Source organism: Cherax quadricarinatus, chromosome 52 (genome assembly GCF_038502225.1).
Source record: "Cherax quadricarinatus isolate ZL_2023a chromosome 52, ASM3850222v1, whole genome shotgun sequence".
In the NCBI taxonomy this organism is placed as follows: domain Eukaryota; kingdom Metazoa; phylum Arthropoda; class Malacostraca; order Decapoda; family Parastacidae; genus Cherax; species Cherax quadricarinatus.
This window is the reverse complement of record NC_091343.1, coordinates 22,872,572-22,890,311: the sequence shown is the minus strand read 5'-3', so window position 1 is coordinate 22,890,311 and position 17,740 is coordinate 22,872,572. Positions and strand designations below refer to the sequence as shown.

The 17,740-nt window shown below is 38.3% G+C and overlaps 1 protein-coding gene across 1 annotated transcript; it reads right to left on the bottom strand.

Annotated features, from left to right (window-relative positions):
* Positions 1 to 1,175: 1,175 nt before the first annotated feature.
* Positions 1,176 to 17,423, bottom strand: LOC128696895 (uncharacterized). The gene is made up of 8 exons (XM_070096123.1): positions 17,164 to 17,423; positions 15,107 to 15,241; positions 14,619 to 14,747; positions 13,756 to 13,867; positions 13,314 to 13,421; positions 10,670 to 10,724; positions 2,846 to 2,932; positions 1,176 to 2,457 (listed from the first exon to the last, which is right to left on the bottom strand). Exons 1-8 carry the CDS (start codon positions 17,327 to 17,329, stop codon positions 2,200 to 2,202), a joined length of 1,050 nt encoding a protein of 349 aa, XP_069952224.1. The 5' UTR covers positions 17,330 to 17,423; the 3' UTR covers positions 1,176 to 2,199.
* Between the last annotated feature and the right edge of the window lie 317 nt (positions 17,424 to 17,740).

Below are 17,740 nucleotides of genomic sequence, written 5' to 3'. Positions count from 1 at the left end.
TCTCTACCATTAGATTTTATCATTGTATTTATGTTGCTCATGCGCAACGCCTAGCTTGTGCTGTGAAGAGGAGGAGGAGGAGGAGGAGGAGGAGGAGGAGGATTTGTAGATGAATGGTTCAGAGAACCGACATGTTGATAAATTAGACACATGTGCAACTCTTGGGTATCTTTATTGAGGAAACGTTTCGCCACACAGTGGCTTCATCAGTCCATACGTAGAAGAAACTTTCTCCTACGTATGGACTGATGAAGCCACTGTGTGGCGAAACGTTTCCTCAATAAAGATACCCAAGAGTTGCACATGTGTCTAATTTATCATCAGGAGGAGGAGGAGAAGGAGAAGAAGAAGGAGGAGGAGGAGGAATAGGAGGAGGAGGAGCAGAAGTCCAAGAAAAGATTTCGTATAAGTATTTACAGCGCTTAGCTTTACAGTGATTCGCTAATGCAGCTGTTTTCAGTTATAGTTATTCCTTATTTATTCAGATTTCGTACAATAAATGTATGCACCACTCACTATAAGATAACGAAAATGTTTTAAGGTAAGTAATGTGTGAACTGCATGTGCATTTTTGGGCTCAGCTGTGTTGCTCGCTTAATATATAATAATGTAAATAATGGTAACAGGCTTTAGTATTCATTTGAAAGTAAAAACGAAGCTATGTTTCACTTTAGAGCGAAAATCATTGTAAAGTGAAACATAGCCTTCATGTGTTCAGTCCAACTGATGAACTGAGCACGTCGAGTTCAGGCTGAGGGACTGATACCTCAAACTCCTCTCTTTACATCGTTCTCCTTTGTATCGGACTGATGAAACCACTGTGTGACGAAACATTTCCTCAGTAAAGATTCCCATATGTTGCATAAATGTCTCATTCTTCTATTTATGTATTGTTCCAGTTATTTTACTGTATCTTTCTCTTCTTTATTTAATGTATCTCAGTGCCACGGTATCCTTTCCTTTCGTGTCACACGAGATGCCATGTTTACCTCAGGGAGGACTAAACTCGTCCTTAAAGTCACTGTATGCATACAAAACAACCATGGCGGGAGTTGAATGATAGCCCTAGGCCTTTCGTGTTGTAATCAGGAGCTTGCAATGTTGCAGAAAAGAGGAAGAGGTTCAAAGCGCAATTTTTACATAATAATCAATGTTCCGGTAAATTATGCATTCCCTGGACATTAAGTGTTTATTTAGGTTTGCGTACATAGTATACCAAATGGTCATGATGGCACACATGTTATAGGCACCTGAAAAAATTACATTTTGTAGATTTTAAATGGGTTATACATCGTACAATATGGCTTATTTCCACCGGGAACCCTTTTAACAGCCATTTACCTACACTAGTTGAATTTATGCAAATGCTAAATATATTTTGATGGCTGATAATTAGGTGTGACTATATTAATAAACGAGAAAGTTGTGTAATGAAATTATGATCGTCATTATGTCACTGCAGCTGTTACTAACGTGGGCAGTTTGAAGGCCATCACAGCTCACGCCATGCTTAGCCCTACTTTGCAGTATTTGTGGAAGGAATTACTACTCAACGGGGACAGCAAATGGCTTCTACTCCATAATAGAAAGGGTAGACGATAATGGCAGGCAGTGGTAGCTGATAGTTGTTGTAGCTGATACAGGTGTTGCCTGCCATGTATTTGTACAAGTGTTGTACAGGAAGACATCAGCCTCCTCTCCATATATATACAGATCAACAACTACATTGTAAGACACGAGCAATTATATTATTTTTGACGAATTGCGAAGTAAAAAAAAAATTGGCTTTTCTGGAAGTCTCAGGAACATAACCACATTTTTCGTGTTGCACGATTCGTGCAACACGCAGATCAATTATTTTTACTATTACTATAATTATTAATACTATCATTTTCATTATTATAATTATTAATACTATAATTTTTATTATAATTATTATTATTATTTCGTACTACAGTATATGTAGTACGAAAGTTTCCTGGGAACAGCAAAGAAAAATGTGTAATATTTTATTACTAAATAAATCTGTTTTGGGAGAATTATTTTTAATAATTTTCTTGGAGGAATAAAATATTGTTTATTCCTCCAGAGTTCGTAGGTCTAAGTAAGTTAATGTCATCAAGGTCAGCTGTCAGAAGAGAATTCAAAGCTTCTCTTTAATTTGTCCACTCGCGTCCAATCAAGAGCTCCATTTTCTGTTTACATATTCTTGGCTAATGGAGGTGGAGAAGTCTCAGGACCTAAGGTTGTTTCTTGCTCTTCTGCTACGAATATAGATGTAGATGTGGGTAAGTATATGGGAGTGGATGAAGCAGTGGATTCTGGCGTGGATGCTGGTGCACAAGTCGGGGTGGAAGTGAGTGTGACCGCTGGCGTAACCTGTTCACTCTCATCATAAGATGGAGGCTCACGTTCTGCTTCAAAGGCAGCATTGGAAAGTCCACCATCACCGTTCTCCTGTGCATGGATTAAATTATCAGAATGAACCATATTAAAAAGCCGGAGATAACACTGAATTTTAAGTTTAACTCTGGCTACTTATTGTCGCTATAAGAGGGTCTCTAAGGCCAAAGGTTGTTTCGTATATACATACATATATATATATATATATATATATATATATATATATATATATATATATATATATATATATATATATATATATATATATATATATATATATATATATATATATATATATGTATATATATATATATATATATATATATATATATATATATATATATATATATATATATATATATATATATATATATATATTAATGATTACTGAGAGAAACGTCGCTGACAAAATGAAGGAAAAGAGACAGGTGGAGCACTTTACCTTGATGACCATCTGGAGAGCATCCTGGTAAGACGGTAACTTCTCCACGACGTCATCGTAAGTGGGAGGAGTGTCGTTTGCTGGTGCCTGTAGGCAAACAATTAAAATAAAATGTGAATTAATATAGAATGTTATAATGATATGTCAGGGAGGGAGGTAGCATAGAATGGAATACATTGGCACAGACTGAGGGGGATGTATAAATTCGTATGAAGGGAAAGGAATCCTTAGGAAGATAAGGAGGAGGGAAATAATGAGTTAGAGCATGAATTATAGTAAAAAGTAAGAGTTATATGCTTGATCAGGTTTCATGAAAAAAACATATTTTACTAGACATAAAATCAAACAGCTCTTAGGCACCTTGATGTTACTGTGAGAAATTTACATAAACAACGGCTACAATGGTATTACTGTTGACGTAACTACAACTAATATTGTTCCTATTATTACGAATATTATTAAAGTGTTTATATTACTCTTAATATACTTAAAAAAGTGCTAATATCACACTTACACTTAATATTTCTACTGCTGCTGATGCTACTGTTAATACTATTGATTCTATCATTGAAACAACTGCTGTTACTGTTGTATCAGAGATACTACTGCTGTTACTGTTGTATCAGAGATACTACTGCTGTTACTGTTGTATCAGAGATACTACTGCTGTTACTGTTGTATCAGAGATACTACTGCTGTGACTGTTGTATCAGAGATACTACTGCTGTTACTGTTGTATCAGAGATACTACTGCTGTTACTGTTGTATCAGAGATACTACTGCTGTTACTGTTGTATCAGAGATACTACTGCTGTTACTGTTGTATCAGAGATACTACTGCTGTTACTGTTGTATCAAAGATACTACTGCTGTTACTGTTGAATCAGAGATACTACTGCTGTTACTGTTGTATCAGAGATACTACTGCTGTTACTGTTGTATCAGAGATACTACTGCTGTGACTGTTGTATCAGAGATACTACTGCTGTTACTGTTGTATCAGAGATACTACTGCTGTTACTGTTGTATCAGAGATACTACTGCTGTGACTGTTGTATCAGAGATACTACTGCTGTGACTGTTGTATCAGAGATACTACTGCTGTTACTGTTGTATCAGAGATACTACTGCTGTTACTGTTGTATCAGAGATACTACTGCTGTTACTGTTGTATCAGAGATACTACTGCTGTTACTGTTGTATCAGAGATACTACTGCTGTGACTGTTGTATCAGAGATACTACTGCTGTTACTGTTGTATCAGAGATACTACTGCTGTTACTGTTGTATCAGAGATACTACTGCTGTGACTGTTGTATCAGAGATACTACTGCTGTGACTGTTGTATCAGAGATACTACTGCTGTTACTGTTGTATCAGAGATACTACTGCTGTTACTGTTGTATCAGAGATACTACTGCTGTGACTGTTGTATCAGAGATACTACTGCTGTTACTGTTGTATCAGAGATACTACTGCTGTTACTGTTGTATCAGAGATACTACTGCTGTGACTGTTGTATCAGAGATACTACTGCTGTGACTGTTGTATCAGAGATACTACTGCTGTTACTGTTGTATCAGAGATACTACTGCTGTTACTGTTGTATCAGAGATACTACTGCTGTGACTGTTGTATCAGAGATACTACTGCTGTTACTGTTGTATCAGAGATACTACTGCTGTGACTGTTGTATCAGAGATACTACTGCTGTGACTGTTGTATCAGAGATACTACTGCTGTGACTGTTGTATCAGAGATACTACTGCTGTGACTGTTGTATCAGAGATACTACTGCTGTGACTGTTGTATCAGAGATACTACTGCTGTGACTGTTGTATCAGAGATACTACTGCTGTGACTGTTGTATCAGAGATACTACTGCTGTTACTGTTGTATCAGAGATACTACTGCTGTGACTGTTGTATCAGAGATACTACTGCTGTTACTGTTGTATCAGAGATACTACTGCTGTGACTGTTGTATCAGAGATACTACTGCTGTGACTGTTGTATCAGAGATACTACTGCTGTGACTGTTGTATCAGAGATACTACTGCTGTTACTGTTGTATCAGAGATACTACTGCTGTGACTGTTGTATCAGAGATACTACTGCTGTGACTGTTGTATCAGAGATACTACTGCTGTGACTGTTGTATCAGAGATACTACTGCTGTGACTGTTGTATCAGAGATACTACTGCTGTGACTGTTGTATCAGAGATACTACTGCTGTGACTGTTGTATCAGAGATACTACTGCTGTGACTGTTGTATCAGAGATACTACTGCTGTTACTGTTGTATCAGAGATACTACTGCTGTGACTGTTGTATCAGAGATACTACTGCTGTGACTGTTGTATCAGAGATACTACTGCTGTTACTGTTGTATCAGAGATACTACTGCTGTGACTGTTGTATCAGAGATACTACTGCTGTGACTGTTGTATCAGAGATACTACTGCTGTGACTGTTGTATCAGAGATACTACTGCTGTGACTGTTGTATCAGAGATACTACTGCTGTGACTGTTGTATCAGAGATACTACTGCTGTTACTGTTGTATCAGAGATACTACTGCTGTGACTGTTGTATCAGAGATACTACTGCTGTGACTGTTGTATCAGAGATACTACTGCTGTTACTGTTGTATCAGAGATACTACTGCTGTGACTGTTGTATCAGAGATACTACTGCTGTGACTGTTGTATCAGAGATACTACTGCTGTGACTGTTGTATCAGAGATACTACTGCTGTGACTGTTGTTACAGAGATACTACTGCTGTTACTGTTGTTACAGAGATACTACTGCTGTTACTGTTGTATCAGAGATACTACTGCTGTGACTGTTGTATCAGAGATACTACTGCTGTGACTGTTGTATCAGAGATACTACTGCTGTGACTGTTGTATCAGAGATACTACTGCTGTGACTGTTGTATCAGAGATACTACTGCTGTGACTGTTGTATCAGAGATACTACTGCTGTGACTGTTGTATCAGAGATACTACTGCTGTTACTGTTGTATCAGAGATACTACTGCTGTGACTGTTGTATCAGAGATACTACTGCTGTGACTGTTGTTACAGAGATACTACTGCTGTTACTGTTGTTACAGAGATACTACTGCTGTTACTGTTGTATCAGAGATACTACTGCTGTGACTGTTGTATCAGAGATACTACTGCTGTGTCTGTTGTATCAGAGATACTACTGATGTGACTGTTGTATCAGAGATACTACTGCTGTGACTGTTGTATCAGAGATACTACTGCTGTGACTGTTGTATCAGAGATACTACTGCTGTGACTGTTGTATCAGAGATACTACTGCTGTTACTGTTGTATCAGAGATACTACTGCTGTGACTGTTGTATCAGAGATACTACTGCTGTGACTGTTGTATCAGAGATACTACTGCTGTGACTGTTGTATCAGAGATACTACTGCTGTGACTGTTGTATCAGAGATACTACTGCTGTGACTGTTGTATCAGAGATACTACTGCTGTTACTGTTGTATCAGAGATACTACTGCTGTGACTGTTGTATCAGAGATACTACTGCTGTGACTGTTGTATCAGAGATACTACTGCTGTGACTGTTGTATCAGAGATACTACTGCTGTTACTGTTGTATCAGAGATACTACTGCTGTGACTGTTGTATCAGAGATACTACTGCTGTGACTGTTGTATCAGAGATACTACTGCTGTGACTGTTGTATCAGAGATACTACTGCTGTGACTGTTGTTACAGAGATACTACTGCTGTTACTGTTGTTACAGAGATACTACTGCTGTTACTGTTGTATCAGAGATACTACTGCTGTGACTGTTGTATCAGAGATACTACTGCTGTGACTGTTGTATCAGAGATACTACTGCTGTGACTGTTGTATCAGAGATACTACTGCTGTGACTGTTGTATCAGAGATACTACTGCTGTGACTGTTGTATCAGAGATACTACTGCTGTTACTGTTGTATCAGAGATACTACTGCTGTGACTGTTGTATCAGAGATACTACTGCTGTTACTGTTGTATCAGAGATACTACTGCTGTGACTGTTGTATCAGAGATACTACTGCTGTTACTGTTGTATCAGAGATACTACTGCTGTGACTGTTGTATCAGAGATACTACTGCTGTGACTGTTGTATCAGAGATACTACTGCTGTGACTGTTGTATCAGAGATACTACTGCTGTGACTGTTGTATCAGAGATACTACTGCTGTGACTGTTGTATCAGAGATACTACTGCTGTGACTGTTGTATCAGAGATACTACTGCTGTGACTGTTGTATCAGAGATACTACTGCTGTGACTGTTGTATCAGAGATACTACTGCTGTGACTGTTGTATCAGAGATACTACTGCTGTGACTGTTGTATCAGAGATACTACTGCTGTTACTGTTGTATCAGAGATACTACTGCTGTTACTGTTGTATCAGAGATACTACTGCTGTTACTGTTGTATCAGAGATACTACTGCTGTGACTGTTGTATCAGAGATACTACTGCTGTTACTGTTGTATCAGAGATACTACTGCTGTGACTGTTGTATCAGAGATACTACTGCTGTGACTGTTGTATCAGAGATACTACTGCTGTGACTGTTGTATCAGAGATACTACTGCTGTGACTGTTGTATCAGAGATACTACTGCTGTGACTGTTGTATCAGAGATACTACTGCTGTTACTGTTGTATCAGAGATACTACTGCTGTTACTGTTGTATCAGAGATACTACTGCTGTTACTGTTGTATCAGAGATACTACTGCTGTGACTGTTGTATCAGAGATACTACTGCTGTTACTGTTGTATCAGAGATACTACTGCTGTGACTGTTGTATCAGAGATACTACTGCTGTGACTGTTGTATCAGAGATACTACTGCTGTGACTGTTGTATCAGAGATACTACTGCTGTGACTGTTGTATCAGAGATACTACTGCTGTGACTGTTGTATCAGAGATACTACTGCTGTTACTGTTGTATCAGAGATACTACTGCTGTGACTGTTGTATCAGAGATACTACTGCTGTGACTGTTGTATCAGAGATACTACTGCTGTGACTGTTGTATCAGAGATACTACTGCTGTGACTGTTGTATCAGAGATACTACTGCTGTTACTGTTGTTACAGAAATACTACTGCTGTGACTGTTGTATCAGAGATACTACTGCTGTGACTGTTGTATCAGAGATACTACTGCTGTGACTGTTGTATCAGAGATACTACTGCTGTGACTGTTGTATCAGAGATACTACTGCTGTGACTGTTGTATCAGAGATACTACTGCTGTGACTGTTGTTACAGAGATACTACTGCTGTTACTGTTGTTACAGAGATACTACTGCTGTTACTGTTGTATCAGAGATACTACTGCTGTTACTGTTGTATCAGAGATACTACTGCTGTTACTGTTGTATCAGAGATACTACTGCTGTGACTGTTGTATCAGAGGTACTACTGCTGTGACTGTTGTATCAGAGATACTACTGCTGTGACTGTTGTATCAGAGATACTACTGGTGTTACTGTTGTTACAGAGATACTACTGCTGTGACTGTTGTATCAGAGATACTACTGCTGTTACTGTTGTATCAGAGATACTACTGCTGTGACTGTTGTATCAGAGATACTACTGCTGTGACTGTTGTATCAGAGATACTACTGCTGTTACTGTTGTTACAGAGATACTACTGCTGTGACTGTTGTATCAGAGATACTACTGCTGTTACTGTTGTATCAGAGATACTACTGCTGTTACTGTTGTTACAGAGATACTACTGCTGTTACTGTTGAATCAGAGATACTACTGCTGTGACTGTTGTATCAGAGATACTACTGCTGTGACTGTTGTATCAGAGATACTACTGCTGTTACTGTTGTTACAGAGATACTACTGCTGTTACTGTTGTTACAGAGATACTACTGCTGTTACTGTTGTATCAGAGATACTACTGCTGTTACTGTTGTATCAGAGATACTACTGCTGTTACTGTTGTATCAGAGATACTACTGCTGTGACTGTTGTATCAGAGGTACTACTGCTGTGACTGTTGTATCAGAGATACTACTGCTGTGACTGTTGTATCAGAGATACTACTGGTGTTACTGTTGTATCAGAGATACTACTGCTGTTACTGTTGTTACAGAGATACTACTGCTGTTACTGTTGTTACAGAGATACTACTGCTGTTACTGTTGTATCAGAGATACTACTGCTGTTACTGTTGTATCAGAGATACTACTGCTGTTACTGTTGTTACAGAAATACTACTGCTGTGACTGTTGTATCAGAGATACTACTGCTGTGACTGTTGTATCAGAGATACTACTGCTGTGACTGTTGTATCAGAGATACTACTGCTGTGACTGTTGTATCAGAGATACTACTGCTGTGACTGATACTACTGCTGTGACTGTTGTATCAGAGATACTACTGCTGTGACTGTTGTATCAGAGATACTACTGCTGTTACTGTTGTATCAGAGATACTACTGCTGTGACTGTTGTATCAGAGATACTACTGCTGTTACTGTTGTATCAGAGATACTACTGCTGTGACAGTTGTATCAGAGATACTACTGCTGTTACTGTTGTATCAGAGATACTACTGCTGTGACTGTTGTATCAGAGATACTACTGCTGTGACTGTTGTATCAGAGATACTACTGCTGTTACTGTTGTATCAGAGATACTACTGCTGTGACTGTTGTATCAGAGATACTACTGCTGTGACTGTTGTATCAGATATACTACTGCTGTTACTGTTGTTACAGAGATACTACTGCTGTTACTGTTGAATCAGAGATACTACTGCTGTTACTGTTGTATCAGAGATACTACTGCTGTGACTGTTGTATCAGAGATACTACTGCTGTGACTGTTGAATCAGAGATACTACTGCTGTTACTGTTGTATCAGATATTCTACTGCTGTTACTGTTGTTACAGAGATACTACTGCTGTTACTGTTGTATCAGAGATACTACTGCTGTTACTGTTGTATCAGAGATACTACTGCTGTTACTGTTGTATCAGAGATACTACTGCTGTGACTGTTGTATCAGAGATACTACTGCTGTTACTGTTGTATCAGAGATACTACTGCTGTTACTGTTGTATCAGAGATACTACTGCTGTTACTGTTGTTACAGAGATACTACTGCTGTGACTGTTGTATCAGAGATACTACTGCTGTTACTGTTGTATCAGAGATACTACTGCTGTGACTGTTGTATCAGAGATACTACTGCTGTGACTGTTGTATCAGAGATACTACTGCTGTTACTGTTGTATCAGAGATACTACTGCTGTTACTGTTGTTACAGAGATACTACTGCTGTTACTGTTGTATCAGAGATACTACTGCTGTGACTGTTGTATCAGAGATACTACTGCTTTGACTGTTGAATCAGAGATACTACTGCTGTGACTGTTGTGTCAGAGATACTACTGCTGTGACTGTTGTATCACAGATAGTACTGCTGTGACTGTTGTGTCAGAGATACTACTGCTGTGACTGTTGTGTCACAGATACTACTGCTGTGACTGTTGTGTCAGAGATACTACTGCTGTGACTGTTGTGTCAGAGATACTACTGCTGTGACTGTTGTGTCAGAGATACTACTGCTGTGACTGTTGTATCACAGATACTACTGCTGTTATTACAACCTGCCCACTTACTAACAATATTCCTCACACTACCTTCAGTAACTCATAAAATCACCATTCCACACCCCACCACCATTCCATCCGCTACCATTATTTACACTGCCAACATTCCCCAGAGTACCACCAATGATAACATACCTGCCGTGTTACGTTTCCTCTGAACCAGCTTTCAGGGAAGCCTCGTCGCGAACGACTGTAGGGAAGAATAAGCTATTAGTGCTTCTTAAAGAATTATCGTTGCGGTTCAGTGACGTAATGCCTGCTGTATCTTGGGCACGTGTCCCAGCTCTGAGCTGCTGAATGTGATTTTCGCATTATGATCTGTGATAAACATGTAGTAATATGTATTTGAAATGTATCCCTCAATCCTCATGTACTGTATATGCCATCTTTGTACCAGCAATGTTTCTTTTAAATCTTTAGTACCATATTATGTAATAAAAATACCTCTCTCTTTGCTTTTATATATATATATATATATATATATATATATATATATATATATATATATATATATATATATATATATATATATATATATATATATATATATATATATATATATATATATATATGTATATATATTATGCCCACGAACGAGTGGTATTGATCAATAACAACACTGGGACTAGCCAAGGAGTCGAACCTATGCTGCTCTGGAGGATTGTGTGGTCCCGTGGACTGTTTTCGCTCACCATGGGGAGGGCCAGAGCAGCAAGCATGGGTTCGACTCTTTGGCTAGTCGCAGTGTTATTACCGATATATATATATATATATATATATATATATATATATATATATATATATATATATATATATATATATATATATATATATATATATATATATGTATATAATATATATAAAGCAGAATAACCACTGTGAAACAAAAATAGTGAATTTCCAAGAGCGTGGAAATTCACCATTTTTTTCCAGAGCGGTTATTTAGCATATTGTGAAATTACCTTTATTATACATATTCTCTATTTTTCATATGCCTCAATACGGAAAGAACGAGGAACCCGAGATACACGCACATCAACTTATTCCGGTCGTTATATCTTGTCGTAGAACGGAGGGAACAGGTAAACACGACGTAATTTTTAATATCTGAAGTCTGAACGTGTTGAAAGGATAACAATGCAAGTCTTTCTAATGGATCAGAGTAACATTCTTTCAAAAATAGTTACGAAAAGACATTGTAGCACAATCTTTTATTGCGACACATGTTCGTTCTGTGTTGAGCTCAGTCGAGTCACTTTAAAGAGGGATTACAATAAGTAACTTACTTACTTATATACACTTATATACTTATATACATCAGGGGTACATACATGCCCCTGATGATGTTAAAACTCTGCACAGAGCGAGAAGTCGACACTAACAAAGCTTGTCCTTCAACGTGCGTCTGTTGTTTTCCTTCAGATGTAGTAAATACCATTAGAATGATACCATCGTCTGTGATAAGATAGATTATGAAACTTCTAAAACACGAGATAGTACCATCGTAAAGCAAATTTCAGCACCTTCACTTTAGTTTGACGGCAACATTTGTCTGATGCCTCTGATAAGTCCTATTTTGAAAACACTTAAGGGGAGTGGAAAAATAGGCTAGACCAAAAAAAAACTGAAGAATTAAAAGGAAAGTTTCTTGTACGTCAGGTAATAATTAATACTGATATATATATATATATATATATATATATATATATATATATATATATATATATATATATATATATATATATATATATATATATATATATATATATATATATATATATATATATATATATATATATATATATATATATATATATATATATATATATATATATATATATATATATATATATATATATAATACCTTCGTGTGTTAGTGTGACTAGTTAATGATCCAAGTCGGACCGATTCCTCGTCGTAAGTCTCATTCTCCGAGTTATCTGTGTATTGTGCAGAAGAAATACTCCTAACACTTAAATATTCCTAACTTCTATATGAATATCACATGTAACTGAAAGTATTCCAGACTTCCTCGATGAGCGCATGACACTGCCAGGTGCAGGTCACTACTAGAATTATAATCACATTTCTTCGCTCTTAAGGTGATGCAAGTATTAGTACCACTCCACTGACTTTCATTATGCAATATTACGAGTTGCCAAGACTAATGGTGCCAATACACAAGTAACTCGCATACAGAAGAGGAGGTTATGACGACGTCCCGGTCCGACTCGGACCATTTTCAAAGTCACACAGTGTGACTTTGTAAATGGTCCAAGTCGGACCGAAACGTTGTCGTAACCTCCTCTCTTCTATATGTGGAAATTTTTGTGTATTGTTCCAGTCACAGTATTGTGCCTTTTCTTTTATTTAACGGTGCCAGTGGTCTAACCTCAAGTAAGGAGATCATTTATTTATACAAACAACTTATATAATAAGACATTTCCGTAAGCTCCACCATATTAACACAAGTGTGGTATAAATGTCTAGTTATTTACTATTTTCATCAATGTAAAATCATGTCCAGTAAGTAAAGTTTATATATTTCCAAACTACTGACTAACTCAATTATAAAGTCAGCGGACTCACACCTCATTCACACAGTAATCAGGAAATGGTTGTAAGATACTCAAAAACAAACCAGCTTCCATTTGAGTCAGACTCCTTCACTTTAGCTCGATGCTTCCATTCCAGTTCGACGTCCTAAACTCTAGCTAGACTTTTCCAATGTTCCTTGATCTCTCCTGAAACTAGCGTGACGAGAAAAGCAGACACTTACTTCCTCAGCCTGTGGTAGCCGTAGGCAAGAAACGTGCAGAGTATCACGACGATAATAGTTGTAATCAGCATTACAGCCACTAGCTCCTTGCCGTAGAAAGGTATGTAACTGTGAGGAAGAGATAATGTATTTCGTAAACATGAAGGAGAGACAAAATATGTTGTAGCTGTGAAGAAGAGACAAGATCACACCAATAACACGTCTCAGTAACACTGTTACCCTTAGATACTGTTTTTAAGTTGAAATAACTCGAGATAACAGCAATGCTGAAGGAAATAAGCTGCTAAAGCATGCTACAAGGATATGGAGTAGCTCTTTTCTTCTTTGGACTGAACCCGATTACCTCCCATTTTCCAATCTCTGTATGAATCCTACGAAATTAATGTTTCCCAGTGAATATACCACTACTACTAATTATTATCATATTATAAATAATATTCACCAGTAACTGAGGTCGTAGAAAAGGCCGTAGTTAAGACACTCGCAGTAGTCGTTTATGCACTCTGCCAGTGGGTGAGTGCAGGTCGTGTTGTAGCACTCCGACCCAACCCATCCTGTGGACACACACATAGTCACTATTTTTATTTTACACAGTTCAATTTACAACTGAGAAGTGCTATCATTCCTCAGCTCATTTCAGAGTTCAGAGCTAAGGTGTACTAACCACCTTTCCCTTACGATGCTTCCCACAACAATTGGCTAACTCCCTAGTATATTTACTACTAGATAAACAGGGGCTATTGGTGTAAGGAAACTAACACTCAGGTGCTTATTTCCTGCTAGATGAGCCGGGACTATCGGTGTAAGAGGACCGACATCCAGGTAAGGATAACTAACACCCAGGTATCTACTTACTGCTAGATGAGGAAAGGTTTAACGAGACTACAAGTTGAGAGACTATCAGTTATGTGTATGTTTGATGTTTTGAGGAAAAAATATATGAATTTTGACTAAAACCGAGGTGCCTTTTCACTGTTATATAAACAAGAACGGCATGATACTGGAAAGGAGAGGCGGAACATAGTAAAATAGACGGCAGAGAAAATATTTTGAAACAATGATACGAAGTTACGGCAGAGAAAACCATTCAACTTACACTCGAAAGAGATCTTTTGAATACTTTCCGGAATTAGTTCCTGGTAGTGATTCTGAGATAAATAATTATTAAAAGCTAAAAAAAATGATTAATTAAAAAAACATGGGACACACACACACACACACACACACACACACACACACACACACACACACACACACACACACACACACACACACACACACACACACACACACACACACACCTACCACAAGGTCCACAATAATAAAAGGGTTCGCCGTTGTTGTTGTATTCCCTACTGTAAGAGACGCATTTTTCCGGTCCGCAGGTGCAGTATCCCAAGCCATCTTGATGATCCTGGTGCTCACTGTGTGCAACTGTAAGTAGATTACCGCATAACGATAGACATGTGTAACGTAAGGAAATTGAAGAACCCTATGCTTTGCTCACCAGATTTATCAGTCTAATACAGAACTTGGTGAAAAAATCTGGGCGTCCATAATGTAATCCTTGTGCTTTACTAAATATACTTTAAATATCTAACGTATGATAGTCCTCAATCGAGATACAAATAGTCCTTCGCTGATAGCAAATAGCAGAGGACCTACGAGTTCTCTGTTATCTGTCTTTCCCTTTGGCCTTGATGCTATTAAAGGAACGCATTCCTCACATTCCCTTAGGAGTTGAATGGTCCATATGGCTCCAGCGCTTCCCCGAGAAATATGACAATACTCACATCTACAATAAGGTTCGGAGGGCAAAGATGTGTCGTAGGAGAGAGCGACGTCAAGACCGTAGAGAGCGGCCGTGCAGTTGTCGTTGCTACTACATGCAATGGACTTCAAGTCGTCGTTATTATCCACCCACACACCTGCGTCGGGAATAACTTGGTGTTAATGAAAGAGAGAAAGAGGAGGAAAAAAATGTATAACGAACTGAAGAAAACTTTCAAGAGGTGTATCAGGAGTTTAGAGAGTTGGGACAGAGAGAATCTTCACTTAGGAAGACAGGACGTAAGTGAAGCAGCTTAGTAAAGAGAGGACAGGATAAAATTAGGTGAAATATAAGTAAAAACTGAAATTCTAGATGAAGAAAAGAAACGAAGTAGACAGATGTGTTGAAGACACATCAATTAGACATACGATATATGAGTTAACATCAAAAGTTTTTAAATCAATATCAAATCTAATTTGTATAATCTTAAACCAATATTCATATTAATTTCAAAACTATTCTTTTTACAGCGGTTGTTCGGCATGCATAAATAATGTGTGTGTATATATACATTCTGTCTCTGTCCACCTTGCCAATTCCTCTCAGTATTTTATATGTTGTTATCATGTTCCCCCTATCTCTCCTGTCCTCCAGTGTCGTCAGGTCGATTTCCTTTAACCTCTCTTCGTAGGACATACCCCTGAGCTCTGGGACTAGTCTTGTTGCAAACCTTTGCGTGATTGGCTAGATGTGGGTTCCAAACTGGTGCCGCATACTCCAATATGACCCTAACTTACACAGTGTACAGGGTCCTGAAAGATTCCTTATTAAGATGGCGGAATGCTGTTCTTAGGCTTGCTAGGCGCACTTATGCTGCAGCAGTTATTTGGTTGATGTGCGCTTCAGGAGATGTGCCTGGTGTTATACTCACCCTAAGGTCTTTTTCCCAATCTTCATGACTTTGCACTTGGTGGGGTTGAACTCCAGGAGCCAATTGCTGGACCAGGCCTGCAGCCTGTCTATATCCCTTTGTAGTTCTGCCTGGTCCTCGTCCGACTGAATTCTTCTCATCAACTTCACATTATCGGCAAACAGGGACACTTCGGAGTCTATTCCTTCCATCATGTCTTTCACAAATACCAGAAACACCACCGATTCTAGGACTGACCCCTGTGGAACTCCACTCGTCACAGGCACTAACTCTGACACCTCGCTGTGTACCATAACTCGCTGCTGTCTTCCTGACAGGCATTCCCTGTTCCAATGAAGTGCCTTCCTTGTTATCTCTGCCTGGTCTTCCAGTTTTTGCACTAATCTCTTGTGTGGAACTGTGTCAAACGCCTTCTTACAGTCCAAGAAAATGCAATCTACCCACCTCTCTCTCTCTTGTCTTACTGCAGTCGCCTTGTCATAGAACTCCAGTAGGTTTGTGACGCAGGTGTGTGCGTGTTTGTTTATACTTATTTATGCAAAACAACCACTGTGAAAAGATAGTGAAATCCCCAGCGCTTTCGTGACTTCTCACATTATCAAGGAACTATATCATATAGTTCCTTGATAATGTGAAAAGTCACGAAGGCTCTTGGAATTTCACTATCCTTTTACAGTGGTTGTTTTGCATATTCTAATATCACCTGTTTATGTGATCTTATTGCATACTTATATATGTAGACAAGACTTTTAGAGAAAGTTTGATTTCACCAAAAAATAATTCTAAATACAGAGAAATGATAAATATTACATTATAAATAACAAATAATTCAACAAATAGCTAGAAAAAGAAATCCATGAACCATTAAATTCCTTTTATTGTGAAAGCATGCATGCATCAAGCGTAAAGTAACTACGAAACAAAAGCAAAAAAAAAGCCTGAAAATAAAAGCAATCACACCCACAAAACAATAGCAAAATAATCGAACAAAAGCACTCGCAGTTTTAGAACAGACAACACCACACACCACAGATACAAATATCCTCAGTAAGCAAAAAATTCAAAGACCACAGTCACAACAGTCTTCCCTACACACACACACACAAATAAAATAAACAGAAAGTGATACAGGAGAAGCTCCAACTCACTGAAAGGTCCTGTAGCCACCTCCGTCCACATCACCATGTATTTCTGTTGTATCATTGGAGGGCCAACACCATCGCCTCCAACAGATCTTTCTGCATGACAAGAGTCGAACACTAGCAGTAGCAGCAGTAGTGCCAGGACGCAGTGCTCTCTCTCACAGTCACTCATGTTAGGGGAGTGTAGCACACAGCTAAGTACTCACGACTCAGCAGTACTCGCGACTAGTACTCACAGCAGGGGAAGGGCAGATGGCGAGTCCTCATGATTGTGTTATCTTCCTATCATTAAACCTTGCTTGTGCGCTATCTAATTTGGTATCAAATACCCGTATCCGCTGTACAGGATGAATGTATTGGCGCTAAACATAAATATAGGATGAACGTATCCGTTATGTATATCCATGTATCCACTATATATAATGTGGAAATATATTTAATTGACAAGATCGTGTGTGTGTGTGTGTGTGTGTGTGTGTGTGTGTGTGTGTGTGTGTGTGTGTGTGTGTGTGTGTGTGTGTGTGTGTGTGTGTGTGTGTGTGTGTGTGTGTGTGTGTGTGTATTTATCAGCTCTTAACCAAAA